General features: G+C 43.2%; 1 protein-coding gene across 2 annotated transcripts in view; it reads right to left on the bottom strand.

Moving 5' to 3' along the window:
- LOC115175467 (cyclic AMP-responsive element-binding protein 5-like) overlaps positions 1–20,000 on the bottom strand; it is a 30,617-nt gene that overhangs the window by 6,034 nt on the left and 4,583 nt on the right. The window contains exons 2-8 of one of the 2 annotated variants that reach the window (XM_029734703.1): positions 15,470–15,536; positions 15,086–15,176; positions 13,339–13,448; positions 12,395–12,585; positions 6,087–6,216; positions 5,589–5,669; positions 1–206 (exon numbers count right to left, since the gene is read on the bottom strand). The exon at positions 1–206 is cut by the window's left edge and continues 151 nt beyond it. In XM_029734703.1, coding sequence (XP_029590563.1) covers positions 1–206; positions 5,589–5,669; positions 6,087–6,216; positions 12,395–12,585; positions 13,339–13,448; positions 15,086–15,176; positions 15,470–15,529 — 869 coding nt within the window. In that variant the 5' untranslated portion in view covers positions 15,530–15,536. Of the gene's footprint in view, positions 207–5,588; positions 5,670–6,086; positions 6,217–12,394; positions 12,586–13,338; positions 13,449–15,085; positions 15,177–15,469; positions 15,581–20,000 lie in introns of both variants that reach the window. The other variant, XM_029734704.1, reaches the window with a different exon arrangement.

Below are 20,000 nucleotides of genomic sequence, written 5' to 3'. Positions count from 1 at the left end.
GAGGCGTGGCAGTGCTGCTGGTAGGAGATGGGCGGAGCCTGCTGCAGGTGCTGATGAGGCTGCTGCTGCAGGTGAGTGTGTCGTTGCCGCGGTAACATCATCTCCATCATGTGACCTATGGTGGGATCCATGTTGCTGTTGGCGACAGCTCCAGGGTGTTGGTGTTGATGATGGTGTTGGTGGGGGTGACCCATAGTTTTAGCCCTCTGAGGAATAGAAAGGTCGTCAAAACTTAATACCATCAAATTACAATTAATGTTAAATTACAATTAATGTCAAATTACAATTAACGTCAAATTATAATTAACGTCAAATTATAATTAAACTGATGTCGAAAAGGCCCTTTTTTACGAACTCCGATGTGATTTTATTTTTGTCCAAAATCCGGACTTGTTCGAAAGAACGGACTTGGTGTTTAAAGGCCTTAAAGTATTTCCATCAAACATATCACAACTGAACTGAGTAAAGGAATACGACTGACTGAACTGAGTAAAGGAATACGACTGACTGAACTGAGTAAAGGAATACGACTGACTGAACTGAGTAAATGAATACGACTGACTGAACTGAGTAAAGGAATACGACTGACTGAACTGAACAAAGGAATACGACTGAACTGAACTGAGTAAATGAATACGACTGACTGAACTGAGTAAAGGAATACGACTGACTGAACTGAGTAAAGGAATACGACTGACTGAACTGAACTAAGGAATACGACTGACTGAACTGAGTAAAGGAATACGACTGACTGAACTGAGTAAAGGAATACGACTGACTGAACTGAGTAAAGGAATACGACTGACTGAACTGAACTAAGGAATACGACTGACTGAACTGAACAAATTAATACGACTGACTGAACTGAGTAAAGGAATACGACTGACTGAACTGAACTGAGTAAAGGAATACGACTGACTGAACTGAACAAAGGAATACGACTGACTGAACTGAGTAAAGGAATACGACTGACTGAACTGAACTGAGTAAAGGAATACGACTGACTGAACTGAGTAAAGGAATACGACTGACTGAACTGAGTAAAGGAATACGACTGACTGAACTGAGTAAAGGAATACGACTGACTGAACTGAACAAAGGAATACGACTGACTGAACTGAACAAAGGAATACGACTGACTGAACTGAGTAAAGGAATACGACTGACTGAACTGAGTAAAGGAATACGACTGACTGAACTGAGTAAAGGAATACGACTGACTGAACTGAGTAAAGGAATACGACTGACTGAACTGAACTGAGCAAAGGAATACGACTGACTGAACTGAACAAAGGAATACGACTGACTGAACTGAACAAAGGAATACGACTGACTGAACTGAGTAAAGGAATACGACTGACTGAACTGAACAAAGGAATACGACTGACTGAACTGAGTAAAGGAATACGACTGACTGAACTGAGTAAAGGAATACGACTGACTGAACTGAGTAAAGGAATACGACTGACTGAACTGAACAAAGGAATACGACTGACTGAACTGAGTAAAGGAATACGACTGACTGAACTGAGTAAAGGAATACGACTGACTGAACTGAACAAAGGAATACGACTGACTGAACTGAGTAAAGGAATACGACTGACTGAACTGAACAAAGGAATACGACTGACTGAACTGAACAAAGGAATACGACTGACTGAACTGAGTAAAGGAATACGACTGACTGAACTGAGTAAAGGAATACGACTGACTGAACTGAACAAAGGAATACGACTGACTGAACTGAACTGAGTAAAGGAATACGACTGACTGAACTGAACAAAGGAATACGACTGACTGAACTGAACTGAGTAAAGGAATACGACTGACTGAACTGAACTGAGTAAAGGAATACGACTGACTGAACTGAGCAAAGGAATACGACTGACTGAACTGAACTGAGTAAAGGAATACGACTGACTGAACTGAACTGAGTAAAGGAATACGACTGACTGACTGAACTGAGTAAAGGAATACGACTGACTGAACTCAGTAAAGGAATACGACTGACTGAACTGAGTAAAGGAATACGACTGACTGAACTGAACAAATGAATACGACTGACTGAACTGAGTAAAGGAATACGACTGACTGAACTGAACAAATTAATACGACTGACTGAACTGAGTAAAGGAATACGACTGACTGAACTGAACAAATTAATACGACTGACTGAACTGAACAAAGGAATACGACTGACTGAACTGAACAAAGGAATACGACTGACTGAACTGAGTAAAGGAATACGACTGACTGAACTGAACAAATGAATACGACTGACTGAACTGAGTAAAGGAATACGACTGACTGAACTGAACTGAGTAAAGGAATACGACTGACTGAACTGAGTAAAGGAATACGACTGACTGAACTGAACAAAGGAATACGACTGACTGAACTGAACAAAGGAATACGACTGACTGAACTGAGTAAAGGAATACGACTGACTGAACTGAGTAAAGGAATACGACTGACTGAACTGAACAAAGGAATACGACTGACTGAACTGTGTATCACTTGCATATCACCTCATAGTACTGCATATGACTTGTACATGACTTGTGATAGAATATAAATAATAGGTGAGCTATATGAGAACTCCGCTAACACATTGCCAACACTGCACAGCTCTAGCAGTGATTTCTCCGTTCTCTCACACTCAGCAAGGCAAAGGCTGCATCCCAAATGGCTCCCTATTCCCTACAGGCTCTGGTCAAAAGTAGTGCCATTGTAAGGAATATGGTGCCATTTGGGACACAAACAGAGAGTGTTTCTGGGGCATGACATCACCGCACTCCCAACATTACTATCACTCTCGGTTATGCAATATTTCTTTAAGAGAAGTAGTTTATTTTTTCCGCTCCAATCACCAATGAAAAAAAGGGAGGACATTTAAGCCTAGTTTATACATGGTGCTAACATGCGTCCCTTGTTCTGATCTTGTCTACATTCTGATTGTGCCCATATTAGTCTTGTGTCCACATATTAGTCTTTCAGAGTAATATTTATTTATTTTAAGACACATTGATGCCATAAGTTAATGGTGCCACCTCTCAATCATTTTAGAAGGCGGGATAATGATGATTTACACTTTTAAGATATCCAGACACAATCTGTGCCTGACTACTTCCTGAGGTGGTCAGGAAGATCTGATCACAATCAGATCACAATGTGTCTTTTAATCGTCTACAGCTGTCTAAAAATGTAGGCGCAATCAGAATGTGGACAAGATCAAGACAAAGGATGCATGTTACTGTAGAACCAGGTATAAACAGGGCTTTAGAGAGTGCCACTGCCAGCAATGAGGTCATGTAGCTGTCTGTGCCAGTTCTACCAGCCAACCACACAGACACGGTCTATCTCTTTCTGTCTGACAGACACTCTCTCTTTTCCCCCTCTCTTTCCTCTCTTTCTTTCTCTCTCCCTCTCTCTCTCTCACAGACGCTCTCTCTCTCACAGACACTCTCGCTCTCTCTCTCTCTCTCTCTCTCTCTCACAGACACCCCCTCTTTCCTCTCTCGCTCTCTCTTTCCTCTTTCCTCACTCTCTTTTTCTCTCTCTTTTTCTCTCTCTCTCTCACACACACACACACACACACACACACACACACACACACACACACACACACACACACACACACACACACACACACACACACACACACACACTCGACAGCGACAGTGTAGGAGTACTGTAGTTCTGTTTACTACATAGAAACCCTGTAACACTGTGAACTCTATGATTCTGTCACAGTTCTGTACTGGTGCATTACAGGTCCATATTTCTGTCTGGCTGATCACCCTGAAAGCATGCCGTACTGTACTCTACCTCATGTGACAGAGTCAAACAGATATCCATCGCTGTTCCACACATAGAATGTGTTTGTAGTGCACTACTTTTGACCAGGGCCCATAGTGCTCTCACTATACTGTACATTGAGTAAGGTGCCACTTGGAGAATACATACTGTCAACTCTCTTTCCCTCGCTGAAGGCTTCACTATTTAACTAGAACACTTGTTGGAGTCTAGAACAGAGCCAACCTTACAATGACTAAGCCACAAGTCTTCATTGTCTAATTTGCTGAGCCATTGGACAGCAACAGAACACGATTCTGTATATTTGAAGTCATTCAAGTCATTATTCCATGATTCCAAAACAAGCGAAATTCCTGAATTGAAAACAGGTATAGATCCGAGTCCATAGAGAGAGCTGCTAGTCAGAGGAGAGGTTACAGCACGAAGACCAGCCAACCCCGGCTGTGGGTCAGATGTTAACCACAGATCTATGTAGCTCCGAAAAATGATCCCATATGGTCCCCAAGCACAGCGTGAGCACATCAGGTTATTTCCTGTGTGTGTGTGTTGTGTGTGTGTGTTGTGTGTGTGTGTTGTGTGTGTGTGTTGTGTGTGTGTGTTGTGCGTGTGTGTGGCTGGGGTGTGTCTTGGAGAATCTGATGCTTGATAAAATTGCAGAAGTGTTTTGTGTGTGTGTGTTGTGCGTGTGTGTTGTGCGTGTGTGTGTTTAAGGCATAATATTGGATTTGACTTGGACCAAATTGTCCACGATAGCCTTTAAAAACAAAGAAAAGGTGAACTAGTGAGAAAGAAAGGTCAAGTAAAATGGAGAGAGAAAGAGTATGTGACAATGAGAGAACCTTTGAGTGAATTAGAGGGATAAAGGGAGAACATGTAAAGTGTGATTTTCTCTGGTCGGGGCTAGTGTGTGTAAAGGTGTAGAGTTACACTGCCTTTCCTCTCTCTTCCAGCCTGGGAGGAATGAGATTAGCCAGAGGGTGAATGGGGCCCCAGAAAGAGAGAGAGAGAGAGAGAGAGAGAGAGAATGGGGCCCCACAGAGAGAGCGAGAGATAAACCCAATTTTGATAAACTCCCATATCTACTGGGTGAAACACCACAGTGTGCATCACAGCAGCAAGATGTGTGACCTGTTGCCACAAGAAAAGGGCAACCAGTGAAGATGTTTATTTCTGTTATTTATTTTCCCGTTTGTACTTTAACTTTTTGCACATAATATGACATTTGATATGTCTTTATTCTTTTGGAACTTCTGTGAGTGTAATGTTTAATGTTCATTTTTATTGTTTATTTCACTTTTGTTTATTATCTACTTCACTTGCTTTGGCAATGTTAACATATGTTTCCCATGCCAATAAAGCCCTTAAATTGACATTGAAATTGAATTGAATTGAATTGAGAGAGAGAGAGAGAGAGAGAGAGAGAGAGAGAGAGAGAGAGAGGAGAGACAGAGACAGAGAGAGAGACAGAGAGAGAGAGAGAGAGAGAGAGACAGAGACAGAGCCAGAGGGTGAATGGTTTCCCACAGAGAGAGAGAGAGAGAGAGAAAGAGAGAGAGAGAGAGACAGAGACAGAGAGAGAGACAGAGACAGAGAGAGAGACAGAGAGAGAGAGACAGAGCCAGAGGGTGAATGGTTTCCCACAGAGAGAGAGAGAGAGCTCCTCTAATCTCTGTCACCATAGAGACCCATGTTGAAACATGAACATTATATGAAACATGAAAGAGCCTTCTGATTGGTGGGTGCCATGAAAAGGTATTCTGATTGGTCGGTACCTGAGGTGAAGAGCAGGAAGTGTTGTGGAGTGGACCTTGGATGCTCATCATACTGGATCCCATAGACATCTGTCTTTCCATCTGAGTAACAAAAAACAATTACTTATTTCTACACAATTCAACCTTGGAAACATCTATTGAAATATGTGCAGCCGGTAAATGCTCGCCCGTTTCAATCAGATCCGAAGAAACAAGGAGGTAATTACAAGATAATAATGTTAAAGGGTGAAAAGCGCACATCCATGAAAAACTTTTCTCAGGTTCTGGATCAAAGAGAAAAGCATAAATTCAAAACATGGTAGGCCCAAAGTTTGAGAAAGTGTGAGAAAAGGACAACGTTTCAAACTCCAAACGGGGTATTCTTCAATTATTAGATAATAACAATGTAATATTAGGACGTGGTAATACCAATCTAACAAGCAATAGGTATTTCTCAAGCAAGGCTATAGGCCCATTATGGAAAAGAAGGACAGTGTAAGTAAAGTTGTATGTACTCACAGACATGTGCTGGGCAGATGCGCCCTGCATGGCTGGGTCTGGCAGGGTGCCAGCCATGGAGGCAGCCAGGGGCTGTCTCTGTCTGTTGTTCCTCAGGTGCAGTAGGGAGGAGAGGGGCCCAGGGACTGGTCTGAGATCAGGAGAAATAGGAGTCAGATATCAGTGAACCTCAGTAACAAGCTTCTACACTGGTCTCAGGTCAGGGACCGAATAAAGAGAGCGAAATGGGGGAGAGTGATAGACAGAGGGGATTATAGAGAGACTGAGAGGAGAAAGAGATTGAGAATTAAAGGAAGAACATTCAATGAGAGCTAAGAAAGAGATGGAAAGTATGGTGAGATAAGAGAGGGGGAAAGAATAGAGAGGGGGAAAGAAAAGAGAGGGGGAAAGAAAAGAGAGGGGGAAAGAGAGGGGGAAAGAAAAGAGAGGGGGAAAGAAAAGAGAGGAGGAAAGAAAAGAGAGGAGGAAAGAAAAGAGAGGGGGAAAGAATAGAGAGGGGGAAAGAGAGGGGGAAAGAAAAGAGAGGGGGAAAGAAAAGAGAAGAGGAAAGAAAAGAGAGGAGGAAAGAAAAGAGAGGGGGAAAGAATAGAGAGGGGGAAAGAGAGGAGGAAAGAAAAGAGAGGGGGAAAGAAAAGAGAGGAGGAAAGAAAAGAGAGGGGGAAAGAATAGAGAGGGGGAAAGAGAGGAGGAAAGAAAAGAGAGGGGGAAAGAAAAGAGAAGAGGAAAGAAAAGAGAGGGGGAAAGATAAGAGAGGGGGAAAGAAAAGAGAGGAGGAAAGAAAAGAGAGGAGGAAAGAAAAGAGAGGGGGAAAGAATAGAGAGGGGGAAAGAAAAGAGAGGGGGAAAGATAAGAGAGGGGGAAAGAATAGAGAGGGGGAAAGAAAAGAGAGGAGGAAAGAAAAGAGAGGGGGAAAGATAAGAGAGGGGGAAAGAATAGAGAGGGGGAAAGAAAGAGAGGAGGAAAGAAAAGAGAGGGGGAAAGAAAGAGAGGGGGGAAAGAGAGGAGGAAAGAAAAGAGAGGGGGAAAGAAAAGAGAGGAGGAAAGAAAAGAGAGGGGGAAAGAAAAGAGAGGGGGAAAGAAAAGAGAGGGGAAAAGAAAGAGAGGGGGAAAGAAAAGAGAGGGGGAAAGAAAAGAGAGGGGGAAAGAAAAGAGAGGAGGAAAGAAAAGAGAGGGGGAAAGAAAAGAGAGGGGGAAAGAAAAGAGAGGGGGAAAGAAAAGAGAGGGGGAAAGAAAAGAGAGGAGGAAAGAAAAGAGAGGGGGAAGGAAAAGAGAGGGGGAAAGAAAAGAGAGGGGGAAGAAAAGAGAGGGGAAAAGAAAAGAGAGGGGGAAAGAAAAGAGAGGGGGTGGGGAAAAGAGAGGGGGAAAGAATAGAGAGGGGGAAAGAAAAGAGAGGGGGAAAGAAAAGAGAGGGGGAAAGAAAAGAGAGGAGGAAAGAAAGAGAGGGGGAAAGAAAAGAGAGGGGGAAAGAATAGAGAGGGGGAAAGAAAAGAGAGGGGGAAAGAAAAGAGAGGGGGAAAGAAAAGAGAGGGGGAAAGAAAAGAGAGGGGGAAAGAAAAGAGAGGAGGAAAGAAAAAGAGAGGAGGAAAGAAAAAGAGAGGGGGAAAGAATAGAGAGGGGGAAAGAAAAGAGAGGGGGAAAGAATAGAGAGGGGGAAAGAAAAGAGAGGGGGAAAGAATAGAGAGGGGGAAAGAAAAGAGAGGGGGAAAGAATAGAGAGGGGGAAAGAATAGAGAGGGGGAAAGAATAGAGAGGGGGAAAGAATAGAGAGGGGGAAAGAATAGAGAGGGGGAAAGAATAGAGAGGGGGAAAGAAAAGAGAGGGGGAAAGAATAGAGAGGGGGAAAGAAAAGAGAGGGGGAAAGAAAGAGAGGGGGAAAGAAAAGAGAGGGGGAAAGAAAAGAGAGGGGGAAAGAAAAGAGAGGGGGAAAGAAAAGAGAGGAGGAAAGAAAAGAGAGGGGGAAAGAATAGAGAGGGGAAAGAAAAGAGAGGGGGAAAGATAAGAGAGGGGGAAAGAATAGAGAGGGGGAAAGAAAAGAGAGGAGGGAAAGAAAAGAGAGGGGGAAAGATAAGAGAGGGGGAAAGAATAGAGAGGGGAAAAGAAAAGAGAGGAGGAAAGAAAAGAGAGGGGGAAAGAAAAGAGAGGGGGAAAGAGAGGAGGAAAGAAAAGAGAGGGGAAAGAAAAGAGAGGAGGAAAGAAAAGAGAGGGGGAAAGAAAAGATAGGGGGAAAGAAAAGAGAGGGGGAAAGAAAAGAGAGGGGGAAAGAAAAGAGGGGGAAAGAAAGAGAGGGGGAAAGAAAGAGAGGGGGAAAGAAAAGAGAGGAGGAAAGAAAGAGAGGGGGAAAGAAAAGAGAGGGGGAAAGAAAAGAGAGGGGGAAAGAAAAGAGAGGGGGAAAGAAAAGAGAGGAGGAAAGAAAAGAGAGGGGGAAGGAAAAGAGAGGGGGAAAGAAAAGAGAGGGGGAAAGAATAGAGAGGGGGAAAGAAAAGAGAGGGGGAAAGAAAAGAGAGGGGGTGGGAAAAGAGAGGGGGAAAGAATAGAGAGGGGGAAAGAAAAGAGAGGGGGAAAGAAAAGAGAGGGGGAAAGAAAAGAGAGGAGGAAAGAAAAGAGAGGGGGAAAGAAAAGAGAGGGGGAAAGAATAGAGAGGGGGAAAGAAAAGAGAGGGGGAAAGAAAAGAGAGGGGGAAAGAAAAGAGAGGGGGAAAGAAAAGAGAGGGGGAAAGAAATGAGAGGGGGAAAGAAAAGAGAGGAGGAAAGAAAAGAGAGGAGGAAAGAAAAGAGAGGGGGAAAGAAAAGAGAGGGGGAAAGAAAAGAGAGGGGAAAAGAAAAGAGAGGGGGAAAGAAAAGAGAGGGGGAAAGATAAGAGAGGGGGAAAGAAAGAGAGGGGGAAAGAAAAGAGAGGGGGAAAGAAAAGAGAGGGGGAAAGAAAAGAGAGGGGGAAAGAAAAGAGAGGGGGAAAGAATAGAGAGGGGGAAAGAAAAGAGAGGGGGAAAGAATAGAGAGGGGGAAGGAAAAGAGAGAGGGAAAGAAAAGAGAGGGGGAAGGTAATAGATTGAGCGTAAGGAGAGACATGCACCACAGAAGAGGCCAGGTTGCGATGTGATGATGTCATGGTTTTGGCCCTCAGCCAATCAGACTGCGTGGGCCTCCCTCGCTACGCTGAAGTCATCATTGGTGATGTTACCACTGACTCTGTAGCAAGCAACGAATTAAACATACCCCCCAAAAATGTAAAGGGACGGAAACCATACCACGCCTCCTAACGTAACCACAACAGTCCACCTGGGCCAACAGCCAGACACTCAGTCATCATGGAAACCAGTGGTAAACACAGGGAGGAACAGTCGGATCCACGGAATCCAACACGGATCACATCATCACTACAGCGAGCTTGGCCTGAGCTACAGAGGAACACGTTGTCTGACTTCAACAGGCCATGTGACATGGTCCCTTCCCTTCCTTACTCAATGTACTCTACTAGGCAGTACTATGCTGTAATCAACTGTACTGTACTACTCAACTGTAGTGTACTATGCTGTAATCAACTGTAGAGTACTACTCAACTGTAGTGTACTATGCTGTAATCAACTGTAGAGTATTACTCAACTGTAGTGTACTATGCTGTAATCAACTGTACTGTACTATGCTGTAATCAACTGTACTGTACTATGCTGTAATCAACTAGACTGTACTACTCAACTGTAGTGTACTATGCTGTAATCAACTGTACTGTACTACTCAACTGTAGTGTACTATGCTGTAATCAACTGTACTGTACTATGCTGTAATCAACTGTAGTGTACTACTCAACTGTAGTGTACTATGCTGTAATCAACTGTAGTGTACTATGCTGTAATCAACTGTACTGTACTACTCAACTGTAGTGTACTATGCTGTAATCAACTGTAGTGTACTATGCTGTAATCAACTCTACTGTACTACTCAACTGTAGTGTACTATGCTGTAATCAACTGTACTGTACTATGCTGTAATCAACTAGACTGTACTACTTAACTGTACTGTACTATGCTGTAATCAACTGTACTGTACTATGCTGTAATCAACTGTACTGTACTACTCAATTGTACTGTACTATGCTGTAATCAACTGTACTGTACTATGCTGTAATCAACTGTAGTGTACTACTCAATTGTACTGTACTATGCTGTAATCAACTGTAGTGTACTCTTCTGTATTCAACTGTAGTGTACTACTCAACTGTACTGTACTATGCTGTAATCAACTAGACTGTACTACTTAACTGTACTGTACTATGCTGTAATCAACTGTAGTGTACTATGCTGTAATCAACTAGACTGTACTACTTAACTGTACTGTACTATGCTGTAATCAACTGTAGTGTACTAGTATAACCCTTTTTGGTTCCATATAAATCCATTTTGGGGTTCCATATAGAACTCTCTGTGGAAACCCAAAACGGTTCTACCTGGAACCAACAAGAGTTCTTCAAAGCCTTTTAGGTTATAGATAGCACTTTTTTTCTAAACGTGTATGAGCCCAGACCAAAGGGAATAGACCTCTAACAGCAGTGTCTATAAGATCTGAAATAGACCTCTAACAGCAGTGTCTACAGGATCTGAAATAGACCTCTAGCAGCAGTGTCTATAAGATCTGAAATAGACCTCTAGCAGCAGTGTCTATAAGATCTGAAATAGACCTCTAGCAGCAGTGTCTATAAGATCTGAAATAGACCTCTAGCAGCAGTGTCTATAAGATCTGAAATAGACCTCTAGCAGCAGTGTCTATAAGATCTGAAATAGACCTCTAGCAGCAGTGTCTATAAGATCTGAAATAGACCTCTAGCAGCAGTGTCTATAAGATCTGAAATAGACCTCTAGCAGCAGTGTCTATAAGATCTGAAATAGACCTCTAACAGCAGTGTGTATAAGATCTGAAATAGACCTCTAGCAGCAGTGTCTATAAGATCTGAAATAGACCTCTAGCAGCAGTGTCTATAAGATCTGGAATAGACCTCTAGCAGCAGTGTCTATAAGATCTGAAATAGACCTCTAGCAGCAGTGTCTATAAGATCTGAAATAGACCTCTAACAGCAGTGTCTATAAGATCTGAAATAGACCTCTAGCAGCAGTGTCTATAAGATCTGAAATAGACCTCTAGCAGCAGTGTCTACAGGATCTGAAATAGACCTCTAGCAGCAGTGTCTATAAGATCTGAAATAGACCTCTAGCAGCAGTGTCTATAAGATCTGAAATAGACCTCCAGCAGCAGTGTCTATAAGATCTGAAATAGACCTCCAGCAGCAGTGTCTATAAGATCTGAAATAGACCTCTAACAGCAGTGTCTATAAGATCTGGAATAGACCTCTAACAGCAGTGTCTATAAGATCTGAAATAGACCTCTAACAGCAGTGTCTATAAGATCTGAAATAGACCTCTAACAGCAGTGTCTATAAGATCTGAAATAGACCTCTAACAGCAGTGTCTATAAGATCTGAAATGTAGATTCTGAATTGAATGTCACCGATTGGCCAGAGGAGTGACGTAAGAGTTCATAAAGGTTTGTTATATGGTATCAATAACAGCACATGGAATGACTAGACAACTCAACTTTCTTCCTCACACACAACAGATACATGTAGCTACCTTTATCTCTAGTTAGTACACTTATTTAAATGTTTTCATTTTTAATTGAACCTTTATTTAGTTAGTAACTGAATGTGTGACAGGTTTTAGAAAGCAGGACCAGATGTCTGGAGTTGAGAGGAAAGACAGAGCCGTGCCTAATCTCCCTGTTCTGCCGTGTGATAACCACAGCCATGTAACCCACACCACCTTCCTCTCTCTCACCTCTCTCTCATCTCTCTCTCATCTCTCTCTCATCTCTCTCTCCACCTCTCTCTCTCTCTCTAATTCATTAAGGCCTAATAAATGAGACTGTCTGGGGAATGACAGCCTGCTACAGACAGAACAAGTTATGGTTACACAGCAGAGGGGGAGAGAGGTACAGGGAGGGAGGGAGGGAGGGAGAGAGAACAGAGAGACAGAGAGAGAGAGAGAGAGAGAGAGAGAGAGGGAAAGAGGCAGAGACAGAGAGAGAGGAAGCAGGCGGCAGTAAAATGATGGAGAGATGAGAGAGAAAATCTGTGTGTTTGTGTGTGTGTGTGTGTGTGTTTGTTTGTTTGTTTGTTTGTTTGTGTGTGTGTGTGTGTGTGTGTGTGTGTGTGTGTGTGTGTGTGTGTGTGTGTGTGTGTGTGTGTGTGTGTGTGTGTGTGTGTGTGTGTGTGTGTGTTTGTTTGTGTGTGTGTTTGTGTCAATCTTTGTCTCTGTGTATTTACCCTGAGTGTGTGAGCATGGAGGGGGCCTGGGTGATGACTGAGTTGGACTGGGCAGAGGGCAGTGCTTGTTGGCCAGCCATGCTGCAGCTTAGACCCCTCATACCACAATGGGACGGTGGTTGGTGTTGGGAGTGGGGCTGTGCCTGGGGCTGATTGGCACATGATGATCCATTCTGAGGGAGATTCTGAGTCTAGATGACGGAGAAGAGGGAGAGGAGACCAGTTATAATATGTATTCTGTTTTTGTTGTTTGAATAAATACACACTTCTACATATAATTTTACATCTTGGAGTGTGTGGCATTGTGTGTGTGGTGGGTCTGTGGCATAGTGTGTGTGTGTGTGTGTGTGTGTGTGTGTGTGTGTGTGTGTGTGTGTGTGTGTGTGTGTGTGTGTGTGTGTGTGTGTGTGTGTGTGTGAGTGAGTGTCTGTCCGTTGTGCTTCAGTCTGTCTGGCTGCTTACCATGCCGAGAATGTGATCGCCTGGTGTTTGTTACCTGCTCAAACATATAAACCAGTCTGTCTGTCTGTCTGTCTGTCTGTCTGTCTGTCTGTCTGTCTGTCTGTCTGTCTGTCTGTCTGTCTGTCTGTCTGTCTGTCTGTCTGACTCTTCCTCACACTCACCTGTCACTCAAATACTTCCCTGTCAGACAAAATCCTTACCTGCCAGACCTGTCAATCAAAATACCTGCCAGACCTGTCAATCAAAATACCTACTAACCTGGTGAAGGTCTCCTATTTTGTTTGTCTGTTCCATTTGCTATTTTCATACGAGAGCCTAGAAACCTAGCATGCAATGCTATCAGTATGCTGTCTACTGTGTTGGCTCAAAGTGGTAGTACAGTGAATATATTGTCATGATAAATGACAATTTCGTAGTTCAAGTTTCCTCCGCTTGCTGTATACGTCTGAGAATCATGAGAAATGTCATTTTTTGCATTTGACCTGTTTGTTGTTCTGCTCCTCCTGCGCCTGGCAGAACTCCTGTTCGATCTCATTGAAGAGACCCACCTCCTCACAGTTACGCAGGAAACGGGTCGGCGTTGGGGTCTGGTCTGATCACACACAGCACAGAGAGAGCAAACAGACATTAAGCATCAAACAGATATCATAACAACCATGATATTACTATAGCCTATATCAGAGTGCACAGAGAGGTTTTGGTGACTGCAGGGACAGATGTGAACCAGCATCTCCGGCAGCATACAGCTAGCATGGTTTCAACATCACTACAACTATGTTCAACCTGCTTTGTGTAGCCTGTCCCTAGCCGCTGATCTTGGGTCACTTTTGCATCTTCCCCACTAATGGTTAAGGTTAGGATTGGGGAAGGGGATAAGATCAGGTCGACTGCATCTCTCCATTGTAGCCTAAACTATCAGGGTTGAAAGGTCACAAGGTCAGCAGTCAAGAGTCACAGACTCAGCAATCCTTTGTTTTGACAGAACATTTCCTCCAGGAGGACTGAGTGTTTACAGGCCCCTGCAGGAGAGAACCCGACTGTTGGGGTCAAAGGTCAACAGAGATGTTGAAACCCAGACAGACAGCAGTTGCTGCGGTAACAGACAGAGAGGATCGAGAGTGTTTATTTCTGAGGCTGAGCCTTGGCCACCAGTGCTCTAATTTTTTCATCAACCACTGAAGAGAGGTCACACGCACACACACACACACACACACACACACACACACACACACACACACACACACACACACACACACACACACACACACACACACACACACACACACACAGACATGCATACGAGTGCTCATACACACACAGACACACACACCACTGCCGGCCCGCTCATTAGGCAGGATTAGGTGGTAGCAAATTGACGACATTTGTTTTTGGTCCCCTCCGGACAAAATCTGAACCAATCATAGATGTCTATGTTTGGTTCAGATTTTGTCCGGTCTGGACCAGCCTTGATTTGCCCCAAATCAACATCCGGAAAATAAGTATTTTAAACTTTCATTCAGAACCAAAAATGAACCTAATTTAAATGTCCAGAAAATACGTATTTTTCAACGTCCGGAAAGACGCATTTTCAAGGTTTTCACCTTTCATCCAGAAACTAAATTGAACTTAACTTCAATGTCTGGAAAATATGTATTTTACACGTCTTTTCAACATCATTTTGCTTACTCGGACTATTGTAGTTTTATGGGGGGGCAGCATTTTTTGGTCTCTCCTAGGCCTGGACGTAGACACACCTGAACCAGACAACACTAAGCTTGAGTGACAGATAGGCAGTCAGAGAGGTGAAGGGGGCATGAACATGAATGGGGAAGGGAAGGAGGAGAGAGGCGGAGGTATAAAGCTGATAAGGAGACTCGTATTCCACAGGACAGAAGGGAAAGTAAATATTATCATAAGTTCAGAGTGACCCATCAGACACTAAGAAAATCTGACAGACTGAGAACATTAGTGAAACATAAATAAAGAACTCTAGGTAATGAGTTAATAAGGGTAAAACAGGAACAGAGAGAAAGAGAAAAAAAGAGGGTGAGAAATTGAGACAGAAATTGAGACAGACATTGAGACAGAAAGGGGAAAAGAGTGTGAAAACAGGGGACAATAAATTCCTTGGTAGTGGAGGCAGTGGCGTACCGCAGTTTAAACAGAATAGAAATAATCACCATTACAAGCTAATGTCCTCTCTATGCTGTCTATAAATGTTATTGTCACCTGCGAGGGGATCAGTCTTGATGGAGGAGAACTTGAGGGTCATCTCATGCTTGTGTCTGTGGATCATCAGGTGGTCTTCTGTTTGGAACCGCTGTATGGGGCGAAGAGAGAGGTCAACTTAGCATGCTCACATTGATTTATGGAATAATTCATAAAATGGCATGAGTTATAAAATCTTTATAACGGTGAAATCAGATATTAGATATCAAATCATCATGTGGTGAGGGGATTCTTTACTAGAGGTACACGGTCACACACACGCACAAGTACGCACACACACGCGCACACACACACACACACACACACACACACACACACACACACACACACACACACACACACACACACACACACACACACACACACACACACACAAACACTGACCTGTGAGCAGCCAGGAGTGCTGCATCCATAGGGCCGGTCCTGTTCATCATTCATCTCCATTACAAACCTACAGTCAGAGAGACAAGAGGAGAGACAAGAGGAGAGACAAACCTACAGTCAGAGAGACAAGAGGAGAGACAAGAGGAGAGACAAACCTACAGTCAGAGAGACAAGAGGAGAGACAAGAGGAGAGACAAACCTACAGTCAGAGAGACAAGAGGAGAGACAAGAGGAGAGACAAACCTACAGTCAGAGAGACAAGAGGAGAGACAAGAGGAGAGACAAACCTACAGTCAGAGAGACAAGAGGAGAGACAAGAGGAGAGACAAGAGGAGAGACAAGAGGAGAGGCAAAACTACAGTCAGCATTTTACATTTACATTTTGGGACGGAATCTTATGTCAGGGAAAATGATCCAGTCTGGATCAATGTGACCTCAGGCAGAATCCTGACTTAACTCATCTGCCTGAATGAAACTCTTACCTCAGGCAGAATCCTGACTTAACTGATCTGCCTGAATTAAACTCTTACCTCAGGCAGAATCCTGACTTAATTTATCTGCCTGAATGAAACTGTTACCTCAGACACAATCTTCACTTAAGATGGTTTAAGCTTAAGTATACAGATGTGGTCAAATCTATTGGCACCCTGCACGATTCACTATTCCTTCTAAAATAAGTTAAAATTGAAAAAAACGATTGATGTTCAAACTTGTATTTGTTTGATTGACAACTGTACAGGACCGAAAAAAAAACATTAACTGAAATTGAGATTTTTCACTTCCAAGCCAAAAATAACCTGGAACAAATTATTCAAAATTCGAATTAATTTGTTTGGAGGCAAGTGATTCTCGGCAAGTGTAATTTATCTCACCTGTGTTAAGTTGCAAGGTCCTACAGGATAAAAAGAAGTCATTCAACCAGTTTTGAAAGAGAAAACAGAAAATTCTGATCCATTGCGCTCCATTGTAAAGTGCAAGGGTGCCAATACATTTGACTGCATCTGTAGCGTAGGCCTTGGCTGTGATTCCCTTTGTTAGGTGGAAGAGAAAAACTGCATAAATCACATTCCTGAAGAAAATAAAACGCATTGAGATTTGAAACTTGAGAGAGAGAAAGCATTGAGACTTGAGAGAGAGAGGGTTCAAGGCAACCTCCAGCTGACCCTTACTACAGCAGTGAAATGAAGATGGAGGAGGGGGGAGGAGGGGAGTTGATGGGGGGTAATTATGAACTATTAGAAGTGTTAGCTCTTCATTTTCCACTGAGACCAGGACCTAGTGAACTCTGTCACCCAAGGCATTCCTCACAGCCGTGTCAGAAATAGGGTGTGTCCCGAATGGCACCCTATCCCTATGGGGCTTTGTTCAAAAGTAGTGCACTATACTGTATAGGGAATAGGGTGCCATTTGGAATGCATGCAGAGCGTGTATGTCAGAGTCAGGATAAAAAGACTTTCAGGAGAGCTGATGCCTGGATCTTATGAGGTCTTATGAGGAGAGCTGGGTTGGTTGGTTGGTAAACTCCTTGGTATTTGCTGTTGGGATTTTATTAGGATCCCTATTAGCTGTTGCAAAAGCAGCAGCTACTCTTCCTGGGGTCCACACAAAACATGAAACATGACATAATACAGAACATTAATAGACAAGAACAGCTCATGGACAGAACTACATACATTTTTTTGTAAAGGCACACGTATTCTAAATATCAGTACATAGACACAAACTATTTTGGTCAAATATGGGAGAGGCATTGTGCTGTGAGGTGTTGCTTAATCTGTTTTTTTTAAACCAGGTTTGTTGTTCATTTGAGCAATATGAGATGGAACAGAGTTCCATGCAATAATGGCTCTGAATAATATTGTATGCTTTCTTGAATTTGTTCTGGATTTGGGGACTGTTAAAAGACCCCTGGTGGCATGTCTGGTGGGGTAAGTGTGTGTGTCAGAGCTGTGTGTAAGTTGACTATGCAAACAATTTGGGATTTCAACACAGTGATGCAGTCAGTCCCTCCTCAACTCTTAGCCAAGAGAGACTGGCATGCATAGTATTTATATCAGCCCTCTGACTACAATGAAGAGCAAGACGTGCCGCTCTGTTCTGGACCAGCTGCAGCTTAACTAGGTCTTTCCTTGCAATACTCGACTACACGACTGGACAAGAATCAAGATAAGACAACTAGAGCCTGCAAGACTTTTTGGAGTGTGGTGTCAAAAAAGCAGAGCATCTCTTTATTGAGGACAGACCTCTCCACATCTTTATGGTCAACTGTCCGGCACCCTCCACAGCAACCCGCCAATGCCCCCACCATTTCTCCTTCACCCAAATTCAGATAGCTGATGTTCTGAAAGAGCTGCAAAATCTGGACCCATTCAAATCAGCCGGGCTAGACAATCTGGACCCTCTCTTTCTAAAATTATCTGCAGAAATTGTTGCAACCCCTATTACTAGCCTGTTCAACCTCTCTTTCGTATCGTCTGAGATTCCCATAGATTGGAAAGCTGGTCATTCCCCACTTCAAAGGGGGTGACACTCTAGACCCAAACTGCTACATACCTATATCTATCCTACCCTGTCTTTCTAAGGTCTTCGAAAGCCAAGTTAACAAACAGATTACCGACCATTTCGAATCCCACTGTACCTTCTCCACTATGCAATCTGGTTTCAGAGCTGGTCATGGGTGCACCTCAGCCACACTCAAGGTCCTAAACGACATCATAACCGCCATCGATAAGAGACATTACTGTGCAGCCGTATTCATCAACCTGGCCAAGGCTTTCGACTCTGTCAATCACCACATTCTTATTGGCAGACTCGACAGCCTTGGTTGCTCAAATGATTGCCTCGCCTGGTTTACCAACTACTTCTCTGATAGAGTTCAGTGTGTAAAATCGGAGGGCCTGTTGTCCGGACCTCTGGCAGTCTCTATGGGTGTGCCACAGGGTTCAATTCTCGGGCCGACTCTCTTCTCTGTAGACATCAATGATGTCGCTCTTGCTGCTGGTGATTCTCTGATCCACCTCTACGCAGACGACACCATTCTGTATACTTCTGGCCCCTCTTTGGACACTGTGTTAACTAACCTCCAGACGAGCTTCAATGCCATACAACTCTCCTTCCGTGGCCTCCAACTGCTCTTAAACGCAAGTAAAACTAAATGCATGCTATTCAATCGATCACTGCACGCACCTGCTCGCCCGTCCAGCATCACTACTCTGGACAGCTCTGACTTAGAATAAAATAGACTCCAACACTGTACTCAACAAACTGGATGCAGTCTATCACAGTGCCATCCGTTTTGTCACCAAAGCCCCATACACTACCCAGCACCCACTCGTAGCACGCGCTCCAGCAGGTATATCTCACTGGTCACCCCCAAAGTCAATTCCTCCTTTGGTCGTCTTTCCTTCCAGTTCTCTGCTGCCAATGACTGGAACGAACTGCAAAAATCTCTGACGCTGGAGGCTCATATCTCCCTCACTAGCTTTAAGCACCAGCTGTCAGAGCAGCTCACAGATCACTGCACGTGTACATAGCCCATCTGTAAACAGCCCATCTATCTACCTCATCCCCATACTGTATTTATTTATTTATCTTGCTCCTTTGCACCCCAGTATCTCTACTTGCCCATTCATCTTCTGCACATCTACCATTCCAGTGTTTAATTGCTATATTGTAATTACTTCAACACCATGGCCTATTTATTGCCTTAACTTACCTCATTTGCACTCACTGTATATAGACTTTTTGTTTTCTTTTGTTCTACTGTATTATTGACTGTATGTTTTGTTTATTCCATGTGTAACTCTGTGTTGTTGTACGTGTCGAATTGCTATGCTTTATCTTGGCCAGGTCGCAGTTGCAAATGAGAACTTGTTCTCAACTAGCCTACCTGGTTAAATAAAGGTGAAATAAAAAATAAATAAAAAAATATATGTTTTGACCATGACAGTTTAATCTAAGGTAACGCCAAGTCATTTAGTCTCCTCAACTTGTTCAACAGCCACACCATTCATTACCAGATTCAGCTGAGGTCTAGAATTTAGGGAATGATTTGTACCAAATACAATGCTCTTAGTTTTAGAGATGTTTAAGACCCGTTTATTACTGGCCACCCATTCCAAAACAGATTGCAACTCTTTGTTAAGGGTTTCAGGGACTTCCTTAGCTGTGGTTGCCGATGCGTATATGGTTGAATCATCAGCATACATGGACACACATGCTTTGTTTAATGCCAGTGGCAGGTCATTGGTAAAAACAGAAAAGAGTAGAGGGCCTAGAGAGCTTCCCTGCAGTACACCACACTCTATATGTTTGACATTAGAGGAGCTTTCATTAAAGAAAACATTTTGAGTTCTATTAGATAGATAGCTCTGAATCCATGATATGGCAGAGGTTTAAAAGCCATAACAGATCTGTTTTTTCAACAATAGGTTATGGTCAATAATATCAAAGGCTGCATTGAAATCTAAAAGTACAGCTCCCACAATCTTCTTATTATCAATTTCTTTCAACCAATCATCAGTCATTTGTG

The sequence above is a fragment of the Salmo trutta genome, chromosome 36 (assembly GCF_901001165.1).
Source record: "Salmo trutta chromosome 36, fSalTru1.1, whole genome shotgun sequence".
Classification (NCBI taxonomy): Eukaryota; Metazoa; Chordata; class Actinopteri; order Salmoniformes; family Salmonidae; genus Salmo; species Salmo trutta.
Note: the sequence above shows the minus strand (reverse complement) of the source record. Positions and strands in the feature narration are given on the sequence as shown.